The sequence below is a fragment of the Canis lupus genome, chromosome 16 (assembly GCF_048164855.1).
Source record: "Canis lupus baileyi chromosome 16, mCanLup2.hap1, whole genome shotgun sequence".
Classification (NCBI taxonomy): Eukaryota; Metazoa; Chordata; class Mammalia; order Carnivora; family Canidae; genus Canis; species Canis lupus.
The window spans coordinates 25,094,268-25,118,620 of NC_132853.1; the positions used below are offsets into that span (position 1 = coordinate 25,094,268).

The 24,353-nt window shown below is 36.9% G+C and overlaps 1 protein-coding gene across 1 annotated transcript in view; it reads right to left on the reverse strand.

The window, feature by feature from the left end:
- APPBP2 (amyloid beta precursor protein binding protein 2) overlaps positions 1-24,353 on the reverse strand; it is a 70,191-nt gene that overhangs the window by 8,441 nt on the left and 37,397 nt on the right. Inside the window, exons 5-10 of the mRNA XM_072779635.1 lie at positions 11,586-11,754; positions 7,487-7,576; positions 5,813-5,880; positions 5,627-5,732; positions 4,807-4,931; positions 1,424-1,509 (exon numbers count right to left, since the gene is read on the reverse strand). Of these exons, the coding sequence (XP_072635736.1) occupies positions 1,424-1,509; positions 4,807-4,931; positions 5,627-5,732; positions 5,813-5,880; positions 7,487-7,576; positions 11,586-11,754 (644 nt within the window). The remainder of the gene's footprint in view (positions 1-1,423; positions 1,510-4,806; positions 4,932-5,626; positions 5,733-5,812; positions 5,881-7,486; positions 7,577-11,585; positions 11,755-24,353) is intronic.

The window sequence follows — 24,353 nt, forward strand, 5'->3', positions numbered from 1 at the left end:
ACAATGGTATACATCAAATATTTTGCAGAATTTCTGCTTTAGTGGACTATTATATTTTGCTGATGTGAATTTCTTATTTAAAGCAATGTAAGCAGGCAAAGGCAAAAATTTAAAGTTATGAAACTGTGTCAAGGAGTACCTAAGCACTGTTGAACATTTTGAAACCATACTCTATCAAATATAACCTTTAACCAAATACAACTAAAAGAACTGGTTTCCTCCCACTCACTTGACCAACCGAATCAGGCAAGAAGACAGTGCAATTTCAAAGTCACATATAAGACTTTCAAATTCCATTTAAAGTCTTAAAAATACATATTCTTTTATGAGGTAATTTTATTCTAGGAAAATTGTCCATATGCACAAAAGAATAAGTTTAGTTCACTGTAGCATTTTTAAAAAAATTTTTTTCACTGTAGCATTTTTAAAGAACAAATGGTTAAAAACAACCTAAGGGCCCAATAATAGAGGGGAGGTTAAAAACATTAGGGGAAAAAAAAATCCACATGTACTGCAATGAAAAAAAATGTTTATAATGTATTAAGTCAAAAAAGCAGAATATAAACCTAAAAAAATTCATTCGTTCATTTCATTATTTGGAGGCAAAAAGTCTAAAAAATATTCACCAAAATGCTGAATCTGGATTGGTGGGATTTCAGATGATTTATTATTTTCTCTTTTCTAACTTTTAATTTTTATATCAACTATGTATTACTTGTGTAACTTAAAAATGCAAACCTAGAGGAGGGAAAAGAACCAGTTCCAGAATTAAGGTTAAACTTCTCCAACATGTGTGGAATTACCAAATGAGTCACCCAATCATGTTGGCAAAATAAATACTTTTTAAGTGAAAGCGCTTTGGTAATCATTAGAAGAAAAGTTAAAATAAGAAGAAAGTGGTATTTGGTAAGAGCCTTGCGACATTAAGGGTAACCTGACAGAAAGGGTAGTTTCAAAATTCTGCACTAAAGCTGAAGGTATGTGAACAACTCAGGTTACTGTGCAATAATCATGTGTTATTCTTTTTTTCATCAAAAAGAAATGAACAAATGAAGGCATGACAGAGAGGAAAAGGGGGTGGGAGGAAGGAAGGAAGAAAAAAAGGCATAAAAGATACTTTGGCTTACTAACAATGCTATATGAGAGAAGCGAACCTTTTATTATGAACCACTGGAAATTGTAAGTAGATTTGCAGGCAGATACTTTAAATCAGTGACTTGGCTATTTTAGTAATACGCAGATATAATCTAATCCTATGCTATTACCCAAAGAAATAAACAAATACCCCTATTTTAAACCATATAACAAAAAAATAAACCATATAACATTAAAATACACAATACGACATCTATTACAATTAACAGCAAATCTAAAACACACACACACACACACACACATATTGGAGACTAATTACAAAAGGTACCTTTCACCCTCTTTGAAGAAGCCAGAAGAAGATGATCTTCAGGTAGGATGTGTGTGATGATACCAATAGCTCTTTCTGCATGAAATCTGTAATACAGATAAATATATTCTGGCATTTCTTTTTAGTTGCAAATAATTATTGCATTTTTTAAAAAAAATCACAACTTATAATACTGATGCAATTTCTAAAACTATCTGTGATAAAGGTACTATTTTCTGTTTTTTAAATTTCCAATCTGTTGTGGACTGAATTTTTTTTTTTTAAGATTTTATTATTTGACAGAGGGAGAGCACAAGCAGAAGGGCAGGCAGAGGGAGAGGGAGAAGCAGGCTCCCCTCTGAGCAGGGAGCCTGACACAGGCCTCGACCCCAGGACCATGGGATCACAACCTGAAACTGAAAGCAGATGCTAAACCAACTAGGCCACCCAGGTGTTCCTGGACTGAACTTTTTAAACATCCACTGGACTTCCATCTCCCACAGAATAAACTGTGAAGCTGTTATCACAGCCTACAGGACTCACCATCTTTCCCCAAGCTAGCTGTCTGACCTCATCAACCATCCTCAGAAACAGACGTTTCCTCCTCTTCCAGCCACCCAGGCCTCACAGTTTTCTTCTGAACATGCAAAGCATACTCTCTCACCTAGGACTCTTGCACTTGCTTTACCATCTCTAATGGAATACTCTCCCCCTGAATATCCATCCACATAGCTCCCTCTTCAATGAAAAGCCTTTCCAAGACTAGCTTATACAAAAGTCCCTAAAAAATGTACCATGGCTCTTTACTCTTATTTACTTTATTCTTTTTCACACAGCATGTATTCTCAGCTGATAAGTCTAGTTATTTGTTTCTGGCCCATCTCACCAAACAGAAGGTAAGCTATCTGCCTGTTTTATCTATCAGTTTCCCTCAAATAACTCCAAGGCTTCTATCCCCATTACCAGGTAATTACTGATTTTCTCAGATCTCTTTTCCAGTTCACTGTCACTTTCATTGTGTCCAATGTGCTGTTTAACTTGTCTACTGAGTTTTAATGCCAATGACTATTTTCTAATTCTAGCTACTACGTTTTATTTTTTGTAACAGCTCTTCCTGAGATAAAATTCATATCACACAGTTCATCCACTAAAATGTACAATTCAATGGTTTTTAACATATTCACAGAATTGTGTATCCACCACTACAAGCAATTTCAGAGTATTTTCATGACCCTAGAAAGAAACACTGGGCCATTAGCAGTCTCTCTCTCCATTGTCTTCCATCCCTGTCAGCCCATGGTCACCACCAATGTACTTTCTGTTTCTTATAGATTTGCCTATTCTGGACATCTCATATAAGTGGAATCATACGATATGTAGTCCTTTGTGACTGGCTTCTTTCACTTGGTAGAATGTTTTCAAGGTTCATCCAGGTTGTAGCAGGTATCAGTTGTTTTATTTTTAAATCTGCCCTTTCTCCCCCTTATTGTCCCTCCAAAATATTACGGATTCCTTCTTTTACATCAGGGTCAGCAAAATTTTTTTTTTAAAGATTTATTTATTGATTTATGATAGAGAGAGAGAGAGAAAGAGGCAGAGACACAGGAGGAGGGAGAAACAGGCTCCACACTGGGAGCCTGACGCGGGACTTGATCCCAGGACTCCAGAATCGTGCCCTGGGCCAAAGGCAGGGAGGGGCTAAACCGCTGAGCCACCCAGGGATCCCAGGGTCAGCAAATTTTTTTCTGTAAAGGGTCAAAGAGCAAATATTTTAGGTTGTGTGGGCCACATACTAGCCTGAAAGTAGCCACAGACAACACATGAGTGAATGAGTATTGCTATATTACAATAAAAACTTTATTTTCCCTGCAGGCCATAGTTTGCTAACCCATTTTATGTATTTATATAAAATTTTATATATTTAATCATTTAAGGATGCCTACTCTATAGTATCAACCAAGAAGCTTTGTCAGCCAATATTCTTGGGTTCTAATCCTGTTCCTTATGTCTGCTGATTCTCACTCATAGAGGAAATATCTCCTTACTTTATTTCAGAAACATTTTTATGGTGAATTCATCTTAGTCGTAGAGCTAGATCTATGAGAAATCTGTTTGGTTTGGGTTGAGAATTTCCAAGAGTTTTGCATTTTCTCCCAAAAGGCATCTTAGGAGAACTAGCAGTCTCAAAGTGCTTTTTAATGTTGTCCTCAGTTTGGGGGTTCCTGAATGCATGATGCAGTTATAAATTCAGTTTCGAGGCTCCATTTTTGTTTAATTGAGAGCCCAACCTGAGATGAATGACTTTTCTTGTCCTTTTCTTGTCAGTGGGAGAATTTTTTCCTCCTAGTTTACCCCTTCCCTGAGGGTGCAGGCTTGATCTTGGCTTCAGATGAAGGTTTCAGTTCTAACTCACTGCTTCCTGTGGACTAAATGCCTTACCTCATAAATCCAGGACTGTTGTCAACCAAAGTTACAAAAACTTCTAAGCTTTCGCATTACCCCAGGGCACTTATACCATAGTTCATGTCTACCCTGCTGGATTTTGGTCCATGAATGGCCCTTGGGGACTTACTTTCTCTCCTACAAGCTCAGTTATGCATCTACAAAGACAATTGTTATATTTTATCCAGCATTTCTGCATGTTTTGAGCAAAATGTTTTTAGATTAAGTCTGTCGTTTAGTAATACAGAGGCTACTGTATTACTCAAAGATTACTGAAGTATTCAGGAGATAAGCCATATTCCTTTTTTATTTTTTTTTAATTTTTAAAAATTTTTTATTTATTTATGACAGTCAGAGAAAGAGAGAGAGAGAGAGAGAGAGAGAGAGAGGCAGAGACACAGGCAGAGGGAGAAGCAGGCTCCATGCAGCGGGAGCCCGACATGGGATTCGATCCCGGGTCTCCAGGATTGCGCCCTGGGCCAAAGGCAGGCGCCAAACCGCTGCGCCACCCAGGGATTCCCAAGCCATATTCCTTATGAAGATATATAACGCCCAATATTAAACCACATAAAATCTAAATGAACAGCTTATAAACTGGTATGATTTTATTTTATTTTTAAAGATTTTATTAACTTATTCATGAGAGACACAGAGAGAGAGAGAGAGACAGACAGACACAGGCAGAGGGAGAAGCAGGCTCCATGCAGGGAACCTGATGTGGGACTCAATCCCAGGGTCTCCAGGATCACACCCTGGGCTGAAGGTGGCACTAAACCACTGATCCACCCAGGCTGCCCCCAATTGGTAGGATTTTAAATGGCTTCAAGAACATTACAGGCATCCTGTTAAAGCTCCAGGAAGACAAATTTAATCCATAAATACATTAAATACTATTGCATCAGGAAAAACAAAACAATAGCCATGGCATTTAATCGCTCACTGAAAAGGAACATGGAACTTACAGTGCATTGTCAAATTTCCCAGAGCTATACTGGTGAACATAAGAAGAATAAGCCAGGTCCTCATGAGCTGTTGCTACATGGATATTTTTGCCACCAAATACTGACTGCCGAATGTCAAGGGCTGCCTGAAAGAGTCGTGAAAATAATTAATACAATAAATCCTTAGAAAACATTACCCAGTAATATTAAGCATCCTAGTAATTTAAATATATGTTCTATATATCAATACCATCAGTTTTGAAGCAAAAGTCCTATATTGAAATCACAAGAGAACATAAAAGTTACCCATAAGGCCTGATTTTCTGAAGACTGAATCTAACTTAAAAGGCAAAGGTTTCACAATAAAAATTATTCATATGTCTGGAAATCACATCAGTATTTTTCTCTATATCCTTCTTCATAAGTGAACTATAAACATCACGGATACCTTGTCTAGAGTGATGGTGTAACACCTTTACCTGAGAGTGACTAATACAAGGCCTAAAATAATTGTTATCAACCCTCCTTGTTATTACAAAGACAGCTGTAATGACTTATACTAAATCAACAAAGAAGATAAGCCATCACCTGAGCAAATGAAAAATGGAAAAGTACTCTTATTTATGAGCCCACAAGCCAAACATTTTTTTCCTGGATGGTTAACTCCTAAAACATTTTACTTCTAGTCCTTCTACATATTATTTAATAAAAGAATGTTGTCTCATATATGAGGAGGGGGTCAAAAAGAGTTGTTTTTAGAGAGTGGGTTATATACCGCAAACAAATACAGGGCAGCAAGTCAATTCAGGTTGAAATAAAAGCAGCATAATTGTTAACATACCTGATAAATTGCAACAGACTGACAGATATTATCTACATTGAGTAAGTAGAACCCATAATCTAGCAGTGTATCAGAATATTTTGGGTGTTTGGATCCAAAATGATCCCTATAAAAAGATATAAAACCATTAGGATATAAGGTAGAGGGAGACAATTTGAAATGGTATTTTTAATAACAATCACCTACCGTGCCAAATACACTGCATGTTTAATTAACTGTTCTGCTTTCTTAAATTCACGTTTTACAACACAAGCCTAAGGATAAAGTGAAAAATTATTAAATAACTCTCAAACAGTTAGTGTGCTAAAATAAGTACAGATTATATAATCAGACTATGATGGTCAAAAGCATCCTCAAACATATATATACATGAGTGTGTGTGTGTATGTGTGTGTATATACACTCTTGTAATTTCTTCTCTTCCAAGTACTCAAGAATTCTATTATAAACAGATCTATATATATCCTGAGAAATTATAAAGTTTAAAATTTTGACGTTCATGCCAATACAAACTTGTTATAACAAAGTTACCTTACAAAGCTGGTATACTCCCATCCTTCCAGATTATATAATAAATAAGTAGGGGGAGGGTTCGCTCAATATAGTATTTTCTTCTTTTTTTAAACATAGTATTTTTAAGTTACTTATTTATATCCCAGTTATAGAGTTCTATCTAGTTTTCATCTGTTAATTTTAAAATGCATAGAATTTCAAGTTTTCCTATTCTTAAAATATTTTGATTCATAAAAATAGTTTTCAAACTCTAAATATTATCTGCATATAGAAATATAAATCTTACACATATATTAAACTGTATTTACAATCACTGCATATCCAATGTTTAATTTAAAACTTTAAAAATATAGGGATGCCTGGGTGGCTCAGTGGTTGAGTGTCTACTTTTGGATCAGGGTGTGATCCTGGTGTCCTGGGATTGAGTCCCACATTGGGCTCACTGCGGGGGGCTTGCTTCTCCCTCTGCCTGTGTCTCTGCCTCTCTGTGTCTCTTTATAAATAAATAAATAAAATCTTAAAAAAAAAACTTAAAAAATACATTAATATCCCTCTTCTAGCTCTGATAAGACTCTGAAGTTATGCTATGTACTTGTCTAAAATGACTTTAGTTTCACAGAAATCTTACTCTTCTAAAACTATAATTTTAGAATCTTTCTCCTAATTGAAATCTCCATAATTAAAGCCAACCAAAATAAAATATTCAAAATCAAAAAACCTCTGGGTAAAAAAAAAAAAAAAAAAAAAAAAAACCTCTGGGTAGAAAGAATGTATTTGAAAAGTACATCAATGCTTTAAAGCCTCAAGTACATCAAGCCAGCAATTTTAAAATATTACTAAATGGCTTCAAAGAGTGAATGCATTTGTTTACAGAATAAGAAGAAATTAAAGGGGATATCAAGCAAGTGTCACCCAGCAGGTCAAGTACAGGAAGTTGTGACACTGTGAGGCTGCAACACTATCAAAGCTTTAGAACTAAGCTAACCTTTAGGAGAAAAATGATCAAGTCCATACAATTGTGGCATGAGGAATTCAGGTTGCTGGAATGGTTGAGAAAAACAAAAGCAAACTCAAACTAGAATAGCACCAAAATACTGCCTCAATCTGTAGTTCAGTGAGCTGAATCATTAAAATTATTTTTTCAAGGGTTTTCTGAGTATGAGAAAATTATAAAATTCTATATGTAAAATAGTTTTAGAAACCAGATTTCTAAAACTTACCACAGAAACTCAACAAATAGACCTTGTTAGTCCATGAAGCATGCAATACCTAACTTGTTAAATAACACAACAAATGTAAAGCTTGCTAAATCCTATAATTTATTAATAATTTTAACATTATATTCACCTTGGAAGCTTGTCTTAAAACATCCACCACAACTTTGACTGGTAAGCCCACTGTGATTTCTTTCATTGCCTCAATGCACCATTTGTAAGCCTAAAAGATATTTACAAAAGAGCAAAAACTGATAAATCAAATTGACAATATTTAATGAAATGACTATGTATCTTTCTTCCAAGCTTTCAAGTACCTAAAAAAGATACACACAAAATATCTACACTTAAAATTTTCTGAGACTCAGTTTTCTTGAAAGTTTAAGTTTGTTATACTCTCCTTTGAATAAAGTGACACAAAAGAAACCTAGGAGGCACATTCTTTCTTATCCAAAGAAAGCCTTTGCATATACTGTTCCCTCTGCCTTATATATATATTCCTCTTTCCTGAACTAAACCCACAGAACTTATTTTCCAGGTTTCAGCCTTATATTTGACTTCCTGCACTTTCTTCCCCTACTGTAATATTTATTTTGTATCTCAACTGTCTGTTTAGTTGACTGCTTACTTTGTGAGAGCTATTGTTCCAAGCCCTTTATATGCATTAACACATTTAATTAACACAACAGTCCTATGGGATGCATACTATTATGGGAAACTGAGGTGCAGAGAGGTTAAGTGCCAGGCAATATGCTAGCACCTAGGTACCTACTGGGAGAAAAAAACATAGTATGTTGTTCTTCCTCTCCTAGTACTTAGTGGAAGGGGGAAAAAAAAAAAAGAGTAGAACAAATTACTTTGGATAACAAGAACTGTTTCAAAGAAACAAAACAATATTATAGGGGTGTTTTGGTGGCTCAGTTAGTTAAGCATCTGCATTAGGCCAGAATCCTGGGATCAAGCTCAGCTCCTTGCTCAATGGGGAGAGTGCTTCTCCCTCTACCCTTCCCCCTGCTTGTGTTCTCTCTTGTGTACGCATGCTCTGTCAAAAAAAAAAAAAAAAAAAAAAATAGAGACACCTGGGTCGCTCAGTGGTTGAGCGTCTGCCTTCAGCTCAGGGCATGATCCTGGAGTCCCGGGACTAAGTCCCACATCGGGCTCCCTACATGGAGCTGATTCTCCCTCTGCCTAGGTCTCTGCCTCTCTCTCCCTGTAGCTCTCATGAATAAATAAAATCTTAAAAAAAAAAAAAAGAAATAGATAAATAAATAAAATCTTTAAAAAAAACTCCCAATATTATAAAAGGATCATAAAGAATGGGGTGGGGGGGGGAGGAAAAATAGAAAATATTAAAAAAATAAACATTAGTTTTCCTCTGGAAGCTTCCTTCACTTCCATTCCACCTAAAAGATTCAGAATCAATTTTGATGTAAAAAATGAAATGTATGTGATTTAGGCCAAAATACCTGGTTTGTTTTTAAGATGCTAAATAAGCAGATTTTGTTCCAGAATAGTAAGTTAAAATCTTTAGAACTGTAGTAGACTGTGATACTGCTTTAAAATATTTACTTCCTTGGGGAAGGATATACTTCCCTTACACATTAAAGATGACAGTGGTCATGTGATTTCTTTGGTCAATTAAAAAATTAATTAAAATATGAGAAGTGAAAAGTGCACTTTCTGGGAAAAAGCTCTAAGAGCAAGTGGCACTTCCTCATGATGTTTTTGCCTCTGCTCTGAAGCCGGTAATTTCTAGATAGAGGATGCTCCATCACATGGGATTTTGATCAAAGTGTAAACAGAATGTTAAGCAGAGCCACAGGCATCCTAAGACAGGATGTAGCATGAGTAAGAAATAAAATTATTTTTCTACGTCACTGCTATTTTGGAGCTTATATTGCCTCAGCATAGCCTGGTCCATGCTAATATCAAAACATGGTGATAATTTATCAAACTATAGCCTCAATATTTGTGTACTTTCCTGGAGCCATCAATGACAAACATCTAGATTTATTTATTTATTTATTTATTTATTTATTTATTTATTTATTTATTTATTTTAATTTTTTTTAGAATTTTATTTTTTTTAAATTTTTTTTATTTATTTATGATAGTCACAGAGAGAGAGAGAGAGAGAGGCAGAGACACAGGCAGAGGGAGAAGCAGGCTCCATGCACTGGGAGCCCGATGTGGGATTCGATCCCGGGTCTCCAGAATCGCGCCCTGGGCCAAAGGCAGGCGCCAAACCGCTGCGCCACCCAGGGATCCCCAAACATCTAGATTTAAAATAAATTATCTGGGGCGCCTGGTTGGCTCAGTCAGTAGAGCATGCAACTCTTGATCTTGGGGTCATGAGTTCAAGTCCCACACTGAGTGCAGAGCTTACTCTAAAAAAAAAACAAAAAACAAGAGTTCCTATGCAGAGATATATAAAGATGGTTGAGCACTTGAATTACTTTTAAGGTAGGCATTTCTAATACTCAAACTATTGTATATCTCACTCTCATTTCCAGTAAAGTCAGCTATCCACATAAAGGCCTTCTGTGAATGGGGTTCTTTGTTCTTGGCATGTGAAAATTACAGAGAGAGAGAGACCAAATTCTATATTTGGGTTGATAAGCTATGGAACAATCACTGCACACAAGGGGCAGCAAAACAATCCATCATCAGTACTAATCCAGCAGATGTAGGAATTCATCAACAAAAATAACCAGAAGAACATACATAACACCCCCCCTAAGAAATTGTAGGCCTGTTGATAAGGGTTTTAGATTTTTACATGTAGATTTGATGCCTTCTTCTATGAATAAGAAAGATCCTAGCATCAGCATTGCACAATATCACTTTGCAGACATAGAATTTTCTAGTTTTACCTCTAATTGTAATTTTCCTTTAAATATGGAATATTAATGGGGCAAAAATTGATAGGGATAATTATAAAATATGAAACCTAAATGACAGCTATGTGGCAACATAAAATAATTATGATATTCTTCCATAGAGAAAACAACCAAGTATAGGAGTTAAGCAGATTTTATAGTTCACTTTTCAACTATATATTCATCAGCACTGAAGCATTAATTTGATAGCATAAAGACAGGAGGGAAGCCATCTTATAAGGCAGAAGAAGGAGCAAAACAATGCAAAAAAAGGACAAATAAAATCTAGCTTCCCATTAAAATGAATGCCTCTGGGGTGCCTGGGTGTATCAGTCAGTTAAGGGTCTGCCTTCGCTCAGGTCATGATCCCAGCGCCTCAGTACCAAGCCCTGTATCAGGCTCAGCAGGGAGTGTGCTTCTCCCTCTGCCCCTTCCTCTGCTCATGCGCGCTCTCTCTTTAATATGCTCTCTAATAAACAAAATCTTAGGGACGCCTGGGTGGCTCAGTGGTTTAATACCTGCCTTTGGCCCAGGGCATGGTCCTGGGGTCCTGGGATCGAGTGCCACATCGGGCTCCCTACATGGAGCCTGCTTCACCCTCTCTCTGCCTGTGTCTCTGCCTTTTTTCTCTCTGGGTCTCTCGTGAATTAAAAAAAAAAAATCTTAAAAAATAAAATGAATGCCTTTAAGTTATAAGAGTTTACACAGAGCTAAACATCCAATAAAAAAGCATTTATTAAAGGTTCATTTGATAGAGCATGCCCATCAAAATAATTTAAGTAGAGATATAGTTGGTCAAATTAAAAAAAAAAGGCCATAAATCATACATGTGTAAGTTTATTTTACTTCATTTTTACACGTGTATGTTTAAAACACATCTCGTGGAATACTCTTTGTCTCACTTTAAATATTCCATTACAAATGTATACTGCTCTAAGTAAACCTAGTATGTGAAAATAAAATTAAGACAAATAGAAGGTTACGATTTATTCTTCTTTAAAAAATTGAGGTATACCTAACACACAATGTCATAATAGTTTCAGGAGTACTACATAGTGATTTGACAATTTTATATATTATGCTATACTCGCCACAATAAGTGTAGTTACCATCTCTCACCATACAACATTATTACAATATTATTGTCTATATTCCCCATGCTGTACTTTTCATCTCCAGGACTTATTTTATAACTGGACATTTTAGACTCTTAATACTCTTTACCTATTTTGTCTACCATGCCCTGCAACTATCAGGTTGCTCTGAATTTTTTTTTTATATGTTTGTTTTTATTTTACCCTTTGTTTATAGCTACTTGCTGATCACAATGAAATGCAATTCAAAAACACTTACCTCATCATAGTGACTTTTTGCAAAGAGTAGTGCACACAGTTCTCCATACAGTGCAGCTTTGTTTGCTTGCTGGCCATGTTTTGAGAGTTTCTCCATGTATGTCTGAGCTAACTTAAATGTTTCTTCACCCAAGTGATATTTGCAGTTTCCATTTCGCACATGAAGCAACCTGCAAAAGTAGAAATAACATTCCTTTATTTTTGATATTCCAGCATGGTCCTCTTATAGATCATGACTTAGTACCAAAATGAATTAAGGAAAAAAAAATGGATTAAGGAAACTGGATGTGAAAACTGAAGCAGCAATGGAAAATAACAGTCTGGCCCAAACCAAGACTGACCAAAGCACTTTAATAGCATACGCTCTTCCCAGAAAACCACTCACGATTAATCTCACCCAACTGATTCTTTTTCTTTAAATATTTTGTATACATCGTACACTCAGTATGTGCTACATCTAATACTTAACTCTTGTTCCAAATCCAAAAGTAATGCAGTCTCATTATAAAAAATTTAGAAAATGAGGAAATTAAAATCAACATGAAATACTATTACCTACCATTACTTTCCATTCTTTTTTCTTTTCTTTTCTTTTTTTTTTAAATTTTTATTTATTTATGATAGTCACACAGAGAGAGAGAGAGAGAGGCAGAGACACAGGCAGAGGGAGAAGCAGGCTCCATGCACTGGGAGCCTGACGTGGGATTCGATCCCGGGTCTCCAGGATCGCGCCCTGGGCCAAAGGCAGGCGCCAAACCGCTGCGCCACCCAGGGATCCCTCTTTTTTCTAGCATATTTTTGCAACACTTGATCAGTAGCCTCATCTCATATTGCTTCATAAAAGCTCATTTTTTGTTATCTTTCCAGTAAGGGTAAAAGTTCACTGAAAATAGAATTGTCACCTATTTCTTTTATAACCTTTATCTTCTATGGTGGAAAAATATAGTTCTTCATATGGAGTAACTGTAAAACCATGTGCATTATCTAATGAAATGCAAGAGTAGTAAAATGCATTAGATCAGACTACGATACCTATATATCTATATAGACGATGTAAGAACTGGGAGGACCAGACATATATTTATGATCTATTATTATGCATTATGTGCACATATCAGGCCAATACAACTGTCTGAAAATGCTCATCCCAGAGAGGCAAAAGGGCATAAAAATCATTTAAAAGAAACCAAGTATGGAGAATCTGGGAAGCATTCTTCAGGAATATAAAAAAACAGTTATTTAAAAAAAATTTTTTTTTTCTATCTATACCAAAAACTTTAACAGATCAATGACCCAGGATGAGAAACATCTAACAATCTTCTAACCTCTATGATTTCTTTGTACAGTCAGGGAAAACATGGAAGAACTTCAAATGAATCAACATATTCAATGAGGTAGGAGATTTTAATATTTTATTTATTTATTCATGAGAGACACACAGAGAGAGGTAGAGACACATAGGCAGAGAGAGAAGCAGGCTCCTCATGGGGAGCCCTATGAGGGACTCGATCCCCAGACCCAGGATCACACTCTGAGCCGAAGGCAGGGATGCCCAACTGCTGAGCCACCCGGGCATCCCAAGGTTAGGAGATATTATTTAATGCCAATGTGCATCCTTGCAACACTCACCATATAGTTATCTGCTTTTAGAAAAGAATAAAACACTCTCAAGCAAAATAATATACTAAGGTTAATGAAAAGTTCTGAGTGGAGGATCTTTTATAGTACCAAATTCCAAATTAAAGCAGAAATACATATAGTAATTTTAAGCTACTCTAGAATGGTGAGTTGATTGGATTTATATTTTTATGCAGAAATATAAAAGTAGAAAGAATGTTTTGGTATACAGAAAATTTTTCCTGCTGAAGTGTACTGGTACAGAAAAAGAGACAATGTCACTTAATTGCTAAATGGTGATCTAATAACCAAGAAGTTTGCAATGATCTGTTACAATGAAATCCATTATGTAGGAAAGAAAACTGAAATCTAGTAAAAGATTACCTGAAAAAGAAATATGTAGTTCATATAATAAAGTTTTGAAAGACTCTTACAGTCAATTATTGACTTACCACCATATTATATACCATCTTTTTAGGTGAAAGGGATACAGTGGTAAACAAGACCATAAGAAGCTTCACTCTAGAGGGAAGGAGTGTTAGGACAGACAGACAAACACACTAGTAAGTAAGACTTCCCTTTAAACATAAATTCTATTGGCACATCTGCTTATTAGCTCAGTCAGTTAAGCCTCTCTTCAGAAATGATCCTGGGGTCTTAGGATATAGCCTTCCATCCAGCTCCTTACTCAGTAAGGGTATCTGCTTCTCCTCCCTCTGCTCATGTTCTCTCTCTCTCAAATAAATAAATAAATAAATAAATAAACAAACAAATAAATATCTTTTAAAAATGCTATGAATATTATAAAAATAAGATATTATAATCAGGAGATGCTTTTTTTTAAAAGATTTTATTTCTTAAATTCAAACTCACAAATCTGAGATCAAGAGTCACATGCTCCATGACTGAGCCAGCCAGGCATCCCATAATCAGGATTTTTTTTTTTTTAAGATTTATCCATTTATTTGAGAGAGGGCGTGCATGTGCACTCAAGAGTGGAAAGAAGGAGAGGAGGGAGAGAAACTCAAGCAGACTCCATGCTGAGCATGGAACTTGACTCAGGGCTTGATCCCACCACCTGACTGAAATTAAGAGTTGGATGCCCAACCAACTGACCCACTCAGGTGCCCCAATGATCAAGAACTCCTTTAAAAAAAACAAAAAACAAAAAAAAAAAAACCATTTATTTATTTGAGAAAGAGAGTGTGAGCCACCCAGGCCACCTGACCAGGAACTTCTTAAAAGGAGGTTTTCAGGATAGACAGGGAATAATTCTCTTGAGAAGGTAAATTTGAGTTGATGCCTAAATGATGAAGAAGCAATCATGTAAAGGTGTGGGAAGAAGCATGTTTCAAACAGAAGGAATAACTGGGGCACTTGGGTAGCTTAGCTGATGGAGCATCACACTCTTGATTTCAGCTCAAGTTGTGAGATCAAGCCCCATGTCGGGCTCCATGCTCAGAGGGGAGTCTGCTTGGGATTCCCTCTTTCCCTCTCCATCTGGCCCCCTCTCTCTAAAAGAAATAAATCTTTTAAAAAATGTTCAAATAGAAGGAATAACAAATGCAAAGCTCTGAGAAAGGGAAAAAAATTCTGGCATTAACCAAAGAACTGACAGAAGACCAACCTGTCTGAGGTATTATGAATAAAGGGTTATATAAAAAGAGATAAAAAGGCAGAGATTAGAAAGATTTTATAGGGCCTTGTCAGGGTAAGAAACTTTGGTTGTAATAGTGAGATGTGATTTCATTTATCCTCTAGAACAATGCTATCTAATAGAATTTCCTAAAAATGTTCTTGATATGCTCTGCTCAATCTGGTAGAGCCAGTAACCACAAGTGACTACTGAGTATCTCAAATGTGCCTAGTGTGACTAAGGACTGATTTTTAATTTCTTTTTTTTTTAATTTTTAATTTCTAACTGTAATTAATTTAAATAGTCATATATGGATAATGACTACAATACTGAACAGTGTAACTCTAGAAGGATTGCTCTGGCTACAGTGTGGAAAATGGATTATAGGGGTGCCTGGGTGGCGCAGCTGGTTAATCGGCTGCCTTCAACTCAGGTCATGATCCCAGAGTCCTCGGATGGAGCTCTGAATTGGGCTTCCTGCTTCTGCCTCTGCCCCTCCTACTGCTTGTGTTCTCTCTCTTGCTGGAGCTCTCTCTTTCTCTCAAACAAACAAATATCTTAAAAAGAAAGAGAAGGAAAGAAAAAGAAAATGGATTATAATAAAGCCAAGAGTGGAAGCAAGGGAATCAGGACAGAAGGTATTACAAAAGTCCAGATGAAAAAAGACCTTAAGAAAAAAGGATAGGTATCAGAGATGAGTTGATAATTATCCAAATGGTTCAATAGGAAAAGGTTAAACTCAAGCATAGATTGTAAATTTACAGAATGAAAAGCACAGTATTCACTTCTCATTTCTACAATACTAAGAATTGCATTTCTAACAACATTCACTGGAGATACTCCTTCTAAAAAACGATTTCTAGAAATTATTTAATAATTGGCATATGATGGAATAGCAAACTAAGTATTTTAAGCCAGAGAAGCACAGCTTGATATTTTCTCCAGTCCCTGCTGGTTGTCTATTGAAACAAAAGGGCAAATTAAACATATGGAGACTCTTCAGGGTCTGTACACCCATCTGGGCTGACATGGAACAGGATGAAGGATCCAAGAAACTTTTGGTCCAACTGAGGATCTAATTTTGCCTTAAAACTCAGCCTAATGAAAAGGCAGGTTCTCAAGGTTCTCCAAATGGGTTTCTTCAATTTAAGTATAGTATTTTAGTATCTTTAGAAAATATTTTATTTTTAAGAGTAGTTTTAGGGATACTTGGGTGGTTAAGTCAGTTAAGTGTCTGACTTCGGCTCAGGTCATGATCTCAGGGTCTTGGGATTGAGCCCTGTTGATCTCCCTGCTCAGTGGGGAGTCTGCCCCTCTGCTTCCTACTCTGTCCACTGCTCATACTTTCCTTCTCAAATAAATCCTTTTTTTTTTTTTTTAAAGATTTTACTTATTTATTCATGAGAGACACAGAGAGAGAGAGAGAGAGAGAGAGAGAGAGAGAGAGAGAGACACAGGCAGAGGGAGAAGCAGGCTCCATGCAGGGAGCCCGACACGGGAATCGATTCCGAGACTCCAGGATCACATCCTGGGCCGAAGGCAGGCACTAAACCACTGAGCCACCCAGGGATCCCCTCAAATAAATCTTTTTTTTTTTTTTTTTTTTTTTTTTAAAGAGCAGTTTTGGGTTCACAGTAAAACAGAGCTGAAGGTACAGATTTCTCCTATACCCTCCTTCCCACAGTGTTATTTTTATGAGAAAATACAATCACATCTACTTGATCAAGAGCTATTGTCAAAAGCAATCACTATTTAACTGGTTAAACTACTCATTTTTTTGAAGGCAAATATATTTTTTTAAGTAGGGCAGCCTGGGTGGCTCAGCGGTTTGGCGCTGCCTTCAGCCCAGGGTGTGATCCTGGGGACCCAGGATCGAGTCCCATGTCGGGCTCCCTGCATGGAGCCTGCTTCTCCCTCTGCTTGTGTCTCTGCCTCTCTCTCTCTGCCTCTCTCTCTCTCTCTCATGAATAAATAAATTAAAAAAAAGATTTTTAAAAGTAATCTCTTCACCCAATGTGGGGCTCAAACTTACAACCCTGAGATCAAGAATTGCATGCTCTACTAAGTCAGTCAGACACCCCTACAAGTTTGGAAGCCATTGGTTTATGACTATATTCATTATAAGACTAAGCAAGAGGACTAGCTAGATCCTCATTAAACACAACAAAAATAAATATGTTAAAGGTGAATGTGAAAAAAAAAAAAGGTGAATGTGAAGGAAAATAATCTTTCTCCTGCTTATAAGAATATTTTTCTAAGACCTACTTAAGAATTTTGGAAATAGGGATGCCTGGGTGGCTCAACAGTTGGGTGGCTGCCTTCAGTTCAGGTTGTGACCCCGGAATCCGGGACTGAGTCTCACATTGGGATCCTGCCTATAGCCTGCTTCTCCCTCTGACTATGTCTCTGCCTCTCTCTGTGTGTGTGTGTTTCTCATGAATAAATATATAAATCTTTAAAAAAAAATTTTGGAAATAAAGATAGACTGAAAGGAGAGGGTTAAATAATAAAAACTGTTGTGAAATACATAACACGAAATCTGCCGTACTAACCATTTGAAGTATACAATTCAGTGCCATTTTATTTACAATGTCACTGAACCATCACCACCATGTATTTCCAAAACTTTTCCAGCACTCCAAAAAGAAAACTCTGTAACAAGCAATTGCTTTCCATTCTCCCTTTACTCCAGCTGTACCATTTTACACTCCCATTAGCAAGGATCCTAATCCCTCCACATTCTTGGTAACACTTCACGTTTTTTTTTTTTTCTTTAATTACAGCCATCCTGGTATGTGTAAAGTGGTATTTCATGTTTGATTTGCATTTCCCTATTGAAAAATGATCCTGGAACATCTCTTCATGTGCTTATTGCCTGTTTTATATCTCTTCCCTGGACAAATATGTACTCCAGTCCTTTACTCATTTTTTAATTGGGTTGTTTGTTGTTGTAGAGCTGTAGTTCTTGATACATTCTGGATACTAGACCATTAACTGATATATGATCTACAAATATTTTCAATTCCCCAACTCCACTTTTTTGATAATAACATGCATGTAGTTTTTTTATTTTGATGAAATCCAACTGTCCTGTGAACAGAGAAGGTTTTACTTCTCTATTTCCAATATGGATGCCTTTTTTCCTTTTTCTTGTCTCATTCCCTTAGTTAGAACTTTCAAGGCAATGTGGAATAAGAGTACTAAAAGCAGGCATCCTTGGTCTTGTTTTTTATCTTAGGGGCAAAGCTTTCAGTCTTTCACCACTCACTATGTCAGCTGTGTGTTCTTCATAAATGCTTTCATGTTCAAGAACTCTTCTGTTCCCAGTTTTCTGAATGTTCTATTATGAAAAGGTGTTGGGGGCAGCCCGGGTGGCTCAGTGGTTTAGCGCCCCCAGGGCGTGATCCTGGAGACCCGGGATCGAATCCCACATCAGGCTCCCTGCATGGAGCCTGCTTCTCCCTCTGCCTGTGTCTGTGACCCTCTCTCTGTGTCTCTCATGAGTAAATAAATAAAATCTTTAAAAAAAAAAAGAAAAAAGAAAAAAGAAAAGGTGTTGGGTTTTGTCAAATGTCTTTTGTGTCTATTGAGAGGGTTGTGTTTTTTTTCCTTCTTTCTTTTAATGTGGCATATTACTTCATCGACTTTCTTATGTTAACCATCATTGCATTCCTGGAATAAATCCCAATTAGTTATAGAGTATAATCTTATATGCTACTGGCTTAATTTGCTAGTATTTTGATGAGAAAAAAAATTTTTTTTAAGATTTTCCTTACTTATTCATGAGAGACACACAGAGAGGCAGAGACAGGCAGAGGGAGAAGCAGTCTCCCCATAGGGAGCCTGATAAGGTACTCAATCCTGGGACTGGGGTTCACACCGTGAGCCACCCAGGAGTCCTTTGTTGAGAATTTTTACATCTGTATTCATAGAGTTCTGGAAGGTAGTAGTGATGCCTGGACTTTTTTTTTTTTTTTTTTTTGGTTAGTCTGGTGTGATTTTAAGTGTGAGCGCAGACTGTGAAATGTTGCAGACATGGCTGGCTCCCGAACAGTCTTTTTCCCCACCTCATGCTTGTTGGCAGAAGTCTGATTTTGTTTAGGCATTGACCTTTTTCATAGGACTCAAGAATAAATCAGCCAATCACAGTGTAGTGGTCCTATTCTGCTTGCCAGTGATTGATTCGGAGGTCACCAAATGAACTAGCTCTGGCTAATGAGACTCCAAGACAGGCTGGTTGGGTGGTTCCTGAGAAAGGTTCCCTGTCATTAAAGATAAAATATGGTACTTGGAAAGGAAGTCTTTCCTGTGCTGGACAATATGAAAACTGCATGTGGTATTTCAAAACATGACAGCATTCTTACAACCACTTGGGAGCTGGCCAAAGTCAAAACCAGCACTGAGGATAGAGAAGCAGACATACAGAAAAAATTTAGTTCCTTGATAACCTATATGAATTCCGAATTAACCTACACTGGGGCATTCAACATCGTACTAATTATCTTTTTATCAAATTCTTTGCATTTCTAGGGTATACTGCTTATATAGATGGCTGCTATCTTATTTGCTATACATGGAGTTTATAAGCTTTTGGTGGACTATACATTTTATTGACAATATCCCTTTTGTATCAACTAATGGTTTTTATCCTAAATTTTGCTTTATTGTTAATACTGTTTAAAGGGTGTTTTAACAATATATAGCTAAATTTAATTTTTTAACCCTTTTGATAGTTGCCTCCTTTACATAGAGCAATTGAGACTATTTACATGTATTGTGATGATAGTTATATTTGGGTTTTAAGCTTTTCGTATTATTTTTGTCATTAGCTTTTTTTCATTTACCATACTTAGTTATTTCCTCTATTCTCTTTGTTTTTATCTAGCTTGGACAACTTTCTTATCTTAACCATACTCCTACTACCTAATTTAAAATGTCTATTATATAAGTTGTTATATATCCACCCCTAGGATCAGTAATGTTTGAACATTAAATAATAATAGCCAGTCCTACTTCGCTTACCGAGACCTTTTTTTTTTTTCTTGAAAGATTTTAATTATTTATTCATGAGAGACATACAGAGAGAGAGAGAGACAGACAGAGATACAGGTAGAGGGAGAAGCAGGCTCCTTGTGGGAAGCCCGAGGCAGGACTCAATCCCAGGACCCCAGGATCACAACCTGAGCTGAAGGTAGACACTAAACCGCTGAACCACTTAGGCTTCCCAGATGAGACCTTTGTAACACCTTGTACCACTACATTTTCTCAAATTTGATTTTTAAAATATGCTATCACATATACCCAATATAAAACAACCTGAATATAATAACAAGAGCCTCCATTTTCTATACAAAAAGTTTTTTTTCCCCTAACTTGAATATATCAAGTTGTAGGGATATATAGGATAGCATTTTTAAACCTATAATATTTAAATCATCTTTATGTTATATATACCTATCTAAAATCTAAATTAGATTTTTAAAAATTGCTTTTTCTCTTTGCAATTTATGAAATAATTTTATCCAAACTATCCACATACATCTTAAAACATTTACCTTTGTCATCACCATAACTAGTTTTTGAGTCATCTAACAGTATTTCAGAGTAAAATGTTTTTACTGTTTGAAAATCAGCACTTTTGAGTCTGATATGATGTTGCCAGAAATTTTATCCAAAGACACCATAACCATTTGCAAAGCATTAAAATTGCTGGGCTTTTCTGATCCACCTAAGGCAAGTAGATAGCCACAATCTCCCTGACCAAACTCACTGTATCATTTTTTAAATAGATCTTTTTTTTATAAATATTTTTTTTTAATTTTTTTTTTTTATTTATTTATGATAGTTACAGAGAGAGAGAGAGGGAGGCAGAGACACAGGCAGAGGGAGAAGCAGGCTCCATGCACCGGAAGCCCGATGTGGGATTCGATCCCGGGTCTCCGGGATCACGCCCTGGGCCAAAGGCAGGCGCCAAACCGCTGCGCCACCCAGGGATCCCTGTATCATTTTTTAAAGTAGTATTTAAAAAGGCAATGAAAGAGTACCTGGCTGGCTCAGTTGGGTAAGCATGAGACTCTCGATCTCAGTTGATCTTGGGGTTGTGAGTTTGAGCCCCACATTGGGTATAAAGGTTACTAAAAACAAATAAACTTTAAGAAGGCAGTTAATGGAAATATAATCGTGAATGTATTAAATTAAATTACTTCCTCAAAATGAAAATTAGGCCAGGTGGTCTCTGAACTTCCTGACATTGGCACTGGCTGAGTTTTCAGGCTAACATTTCTTTCCCAAATAGTTTGTTGTTAAAAATGATACACTTGAAAGAACATCACATTACATGAGGGGCTTTGTAAGGCAACTTACTAACAATTCATTTTCAGGGAAAAAAGAAATCTTACCTGACATTTAATAGTAAGTGGTAACCTAGAATTTAATTTCTTCTAGGTTTATGTTTTCTTCTAGGTTTTATGTTATTTCTAAAATTTCCCTTTCATTTCCAGTTTGAAAAAAAAAAAAAAACCTTAAAACATACTACAAATTCCTGGGGTGGGGGGCGGCGGAGCAAGATGGCGGAGGTGTAGGATCCCCAAGTCACCTGTCCCCACCAACTTACTAGACAACCTTCAAATCATCCTGAAGACCTACAAATTCGACCTGAGACTTAAAGAGAGATCAGCTGGAACGCAACAGAGAGAAGAGTCTGCACTTCTAACAAGTACAACTCGTTTTTAGCCACTCTGCACTGAGCAAAATTACTAGAAAGAACTCACCACAAAAGAAAGAATCAAAAACAGTACTCTGCCACAGAATTACAGAATTTGGATTACAATTTGGTGTCAGAAAGCCAGTTCAGAACCACAATTATAAAGCTACTGGTGGCTCTGGAAAAAAGCATAAATGATTCAAGAGACTTCATGACTACAGAATTTAGAACTAATCAAGCCAAAATTAAAAATCAATTAAATGAGATGCAATCCAAACTGGAGGTCCTTGGATCCCTGGGTGGTGCAGCGGTTTGGCGCCTGCCTTTGGCCCAGGGCACGATCCTGGAGACCCAGGATCGAATCCCACGTCAGGCTGCCGGTGCATGGAGCCTGCTTCTCCCTCTGCCTGTGTCTCTGCCTCTCTCTCTCTCTCTCTATCATAAATAAGATTAAAAAAAAATTAAAAAAAAAAAAAAAAAGAAACAAACAAAAAAAAACCAAACTGGAGGTCCTAACGATGAGGATTAATGAGGTAGAAGAAAGAGTGAGTGACACAGAAGACAAGTTGATGGCAAGGAAGGAAGCTAAGGAAAAAAGAGAAAAAACAATTAAAAGACCATAAGGAAAAGTTAAGGGATATAAATGACAGTATCAGAAGGAAAAATATACGTTTAACTGGGGTTCCAGAGGACGCTGAAAGGGACAGAGGACCAGAAAGCATATTAGAACAAATCATAGCTGAGAACTTCCCTAATTTGGGGAGGGAAACAGGCATCAGATCCAGGAGATAGGGAGATCCCACCCCCCTCAAAATCAATAAAAACCATTCAACACCTTGACATTTAATAGTGAAACTTGAAAATTCCAAAGATAAAGAGAAAATCCTTAAAGCAGCAAGAGACAAGAGATCCCTAATTTATATGGGGAAAAATATTAGATTAACAGCAGACCTCTCCACAGACACCTGGCAGGCCAGAAAGGGCTGGCAGGATATATTCAGGGTCCTAAATGAGAAGAACATGCAGCTAAGAATACTCTATCCAGCAAGGCTCTCATTCAGAATAGAAGGAGAGATAAAGAGCTTCCAAGATAGGCAGAAACTGAAAGAATATGTGACCACCAAACTGGCTTTGCAAGAAATATTAAGAGGGTCTCTGTAAAAGAAAGAAGATGCCCAAAGAAATAATTCACAAAAACAGGGACTGAATAGGTATTATGATGACACTAAATTCATATCTTTCAATAGTAACTCTGAAGGTGAATGGGCTTAATGATCCCATCAAAAGACGCTGGGTTCCAGACTGGATAAAAAAGCAAGACCCATCTATTTGCTGTCTACAAGAGACTCATTTTAGACCTAAGGACACCTCCAGCCTGAGAATGAAAGGTTGGAGAACCAGTTACCATTCAAATGGTCCTCAAGGGATCCCTGGGTGGCGCAGCAGTTTAGCGCCTGCCTTTGGCCCAGGGTGCGATCCTGGAGACCCGGGATCAAGTCCCAAGTCGGGCTCCCGGTGCATGGAGCCTGCTTCTCCCTCTGCCTGTGTCTCTGCCCCTCTCTCTCTGTGTGACTATCATAAATAAATAAAAATTAAAAAAAAAAACAAAAACAAAAACAAAAAACAACAAATGGTCCTCAAAAGAAAGTGGGGTAGCAATCCTCAGATCAGATAAATTAAAGTTTACCCCAAAGACTGTAGTAAGAGATGAAGAGGGACACTATATCATACTTAAAGGATCTATCCAACAAGAGGACCTAACAATCATGGATATTTATGCCCCTAATGTGGGAGCTGCCAAGTATATCAATTAATAATACACTAATACTGGGAGACTTCAACACAGTGCTTTCTGCAAATGACAGAACTTCTAAGCACAACATCTCCAAAGAAACAAGAGCTTTAAATGATGCACTGGACCAGATGGATTTCACAGATATTTACAGAACTTTACATCCAAAAGCAACTGAATACACATTCTTTTCAAGTGCACATGGAACTTTCTCCCGAATAGGCCACATACTGGGTCACAATTCAGGTCTTAACTGATACCAAAAGATTGGGATTGTCCCCTGCATAGTTTCAGACCATAATGCTTTGAAACTTGAACTCAATCAAAAGAAGAAATTTGGAAGAAATTCAAACACATGGAGGTTAAAGAGCATCCTGCTAAAAGATGAAAGGGTCAACCAGGAAATTAGAGAAGAATTAGAAGATCCAATGAGAATGAAGACACAACTGTTCAAAATCTTTGGGATACAGCAAAAACGGTCCTGAGAGGGAAATACATCGCAATACAAACAATCCTCAAAAAATTGGAAAAAACTCAATTACACAACCTAACCTTGCACCTAAAGGAACTGGAGAAAGAACAGCAAATAAAACCTACACCAAGCAGAAGAAGAGAGTTAATAAAGATTTGAGCAGAACTCGAATCTTGAAATAGAGACCAGAAGAACTGTAGAACAGATCAACAAAACCAGGAGTTGGTTCTTTGGAAGAATTAATAAGATAGATAAACCATTAGCCAGCCTTATTAAAAACAAAAGAGAAAAGATTCTAATAAAATCACGAATGAAAAAGGAGAGATCACAACCAATACCAAGGAAATACAAACAATTTTAAAAACATATTATGAGGGCAGCCCCGGTGGTGCAGCGGTTTAGCGCCGCCTGCAGCCCAGGGCATGATCCTGGAGACCCTGGATCGAGTCCCACGTCAGGCTCCCTGCATAGAGCCTGCTTCTCCCTCTGCCTGTGTCTCTGCCTCTTTCTCTCTCTGTGTGTCTCTATGAATAAATAAATAAATAAAAT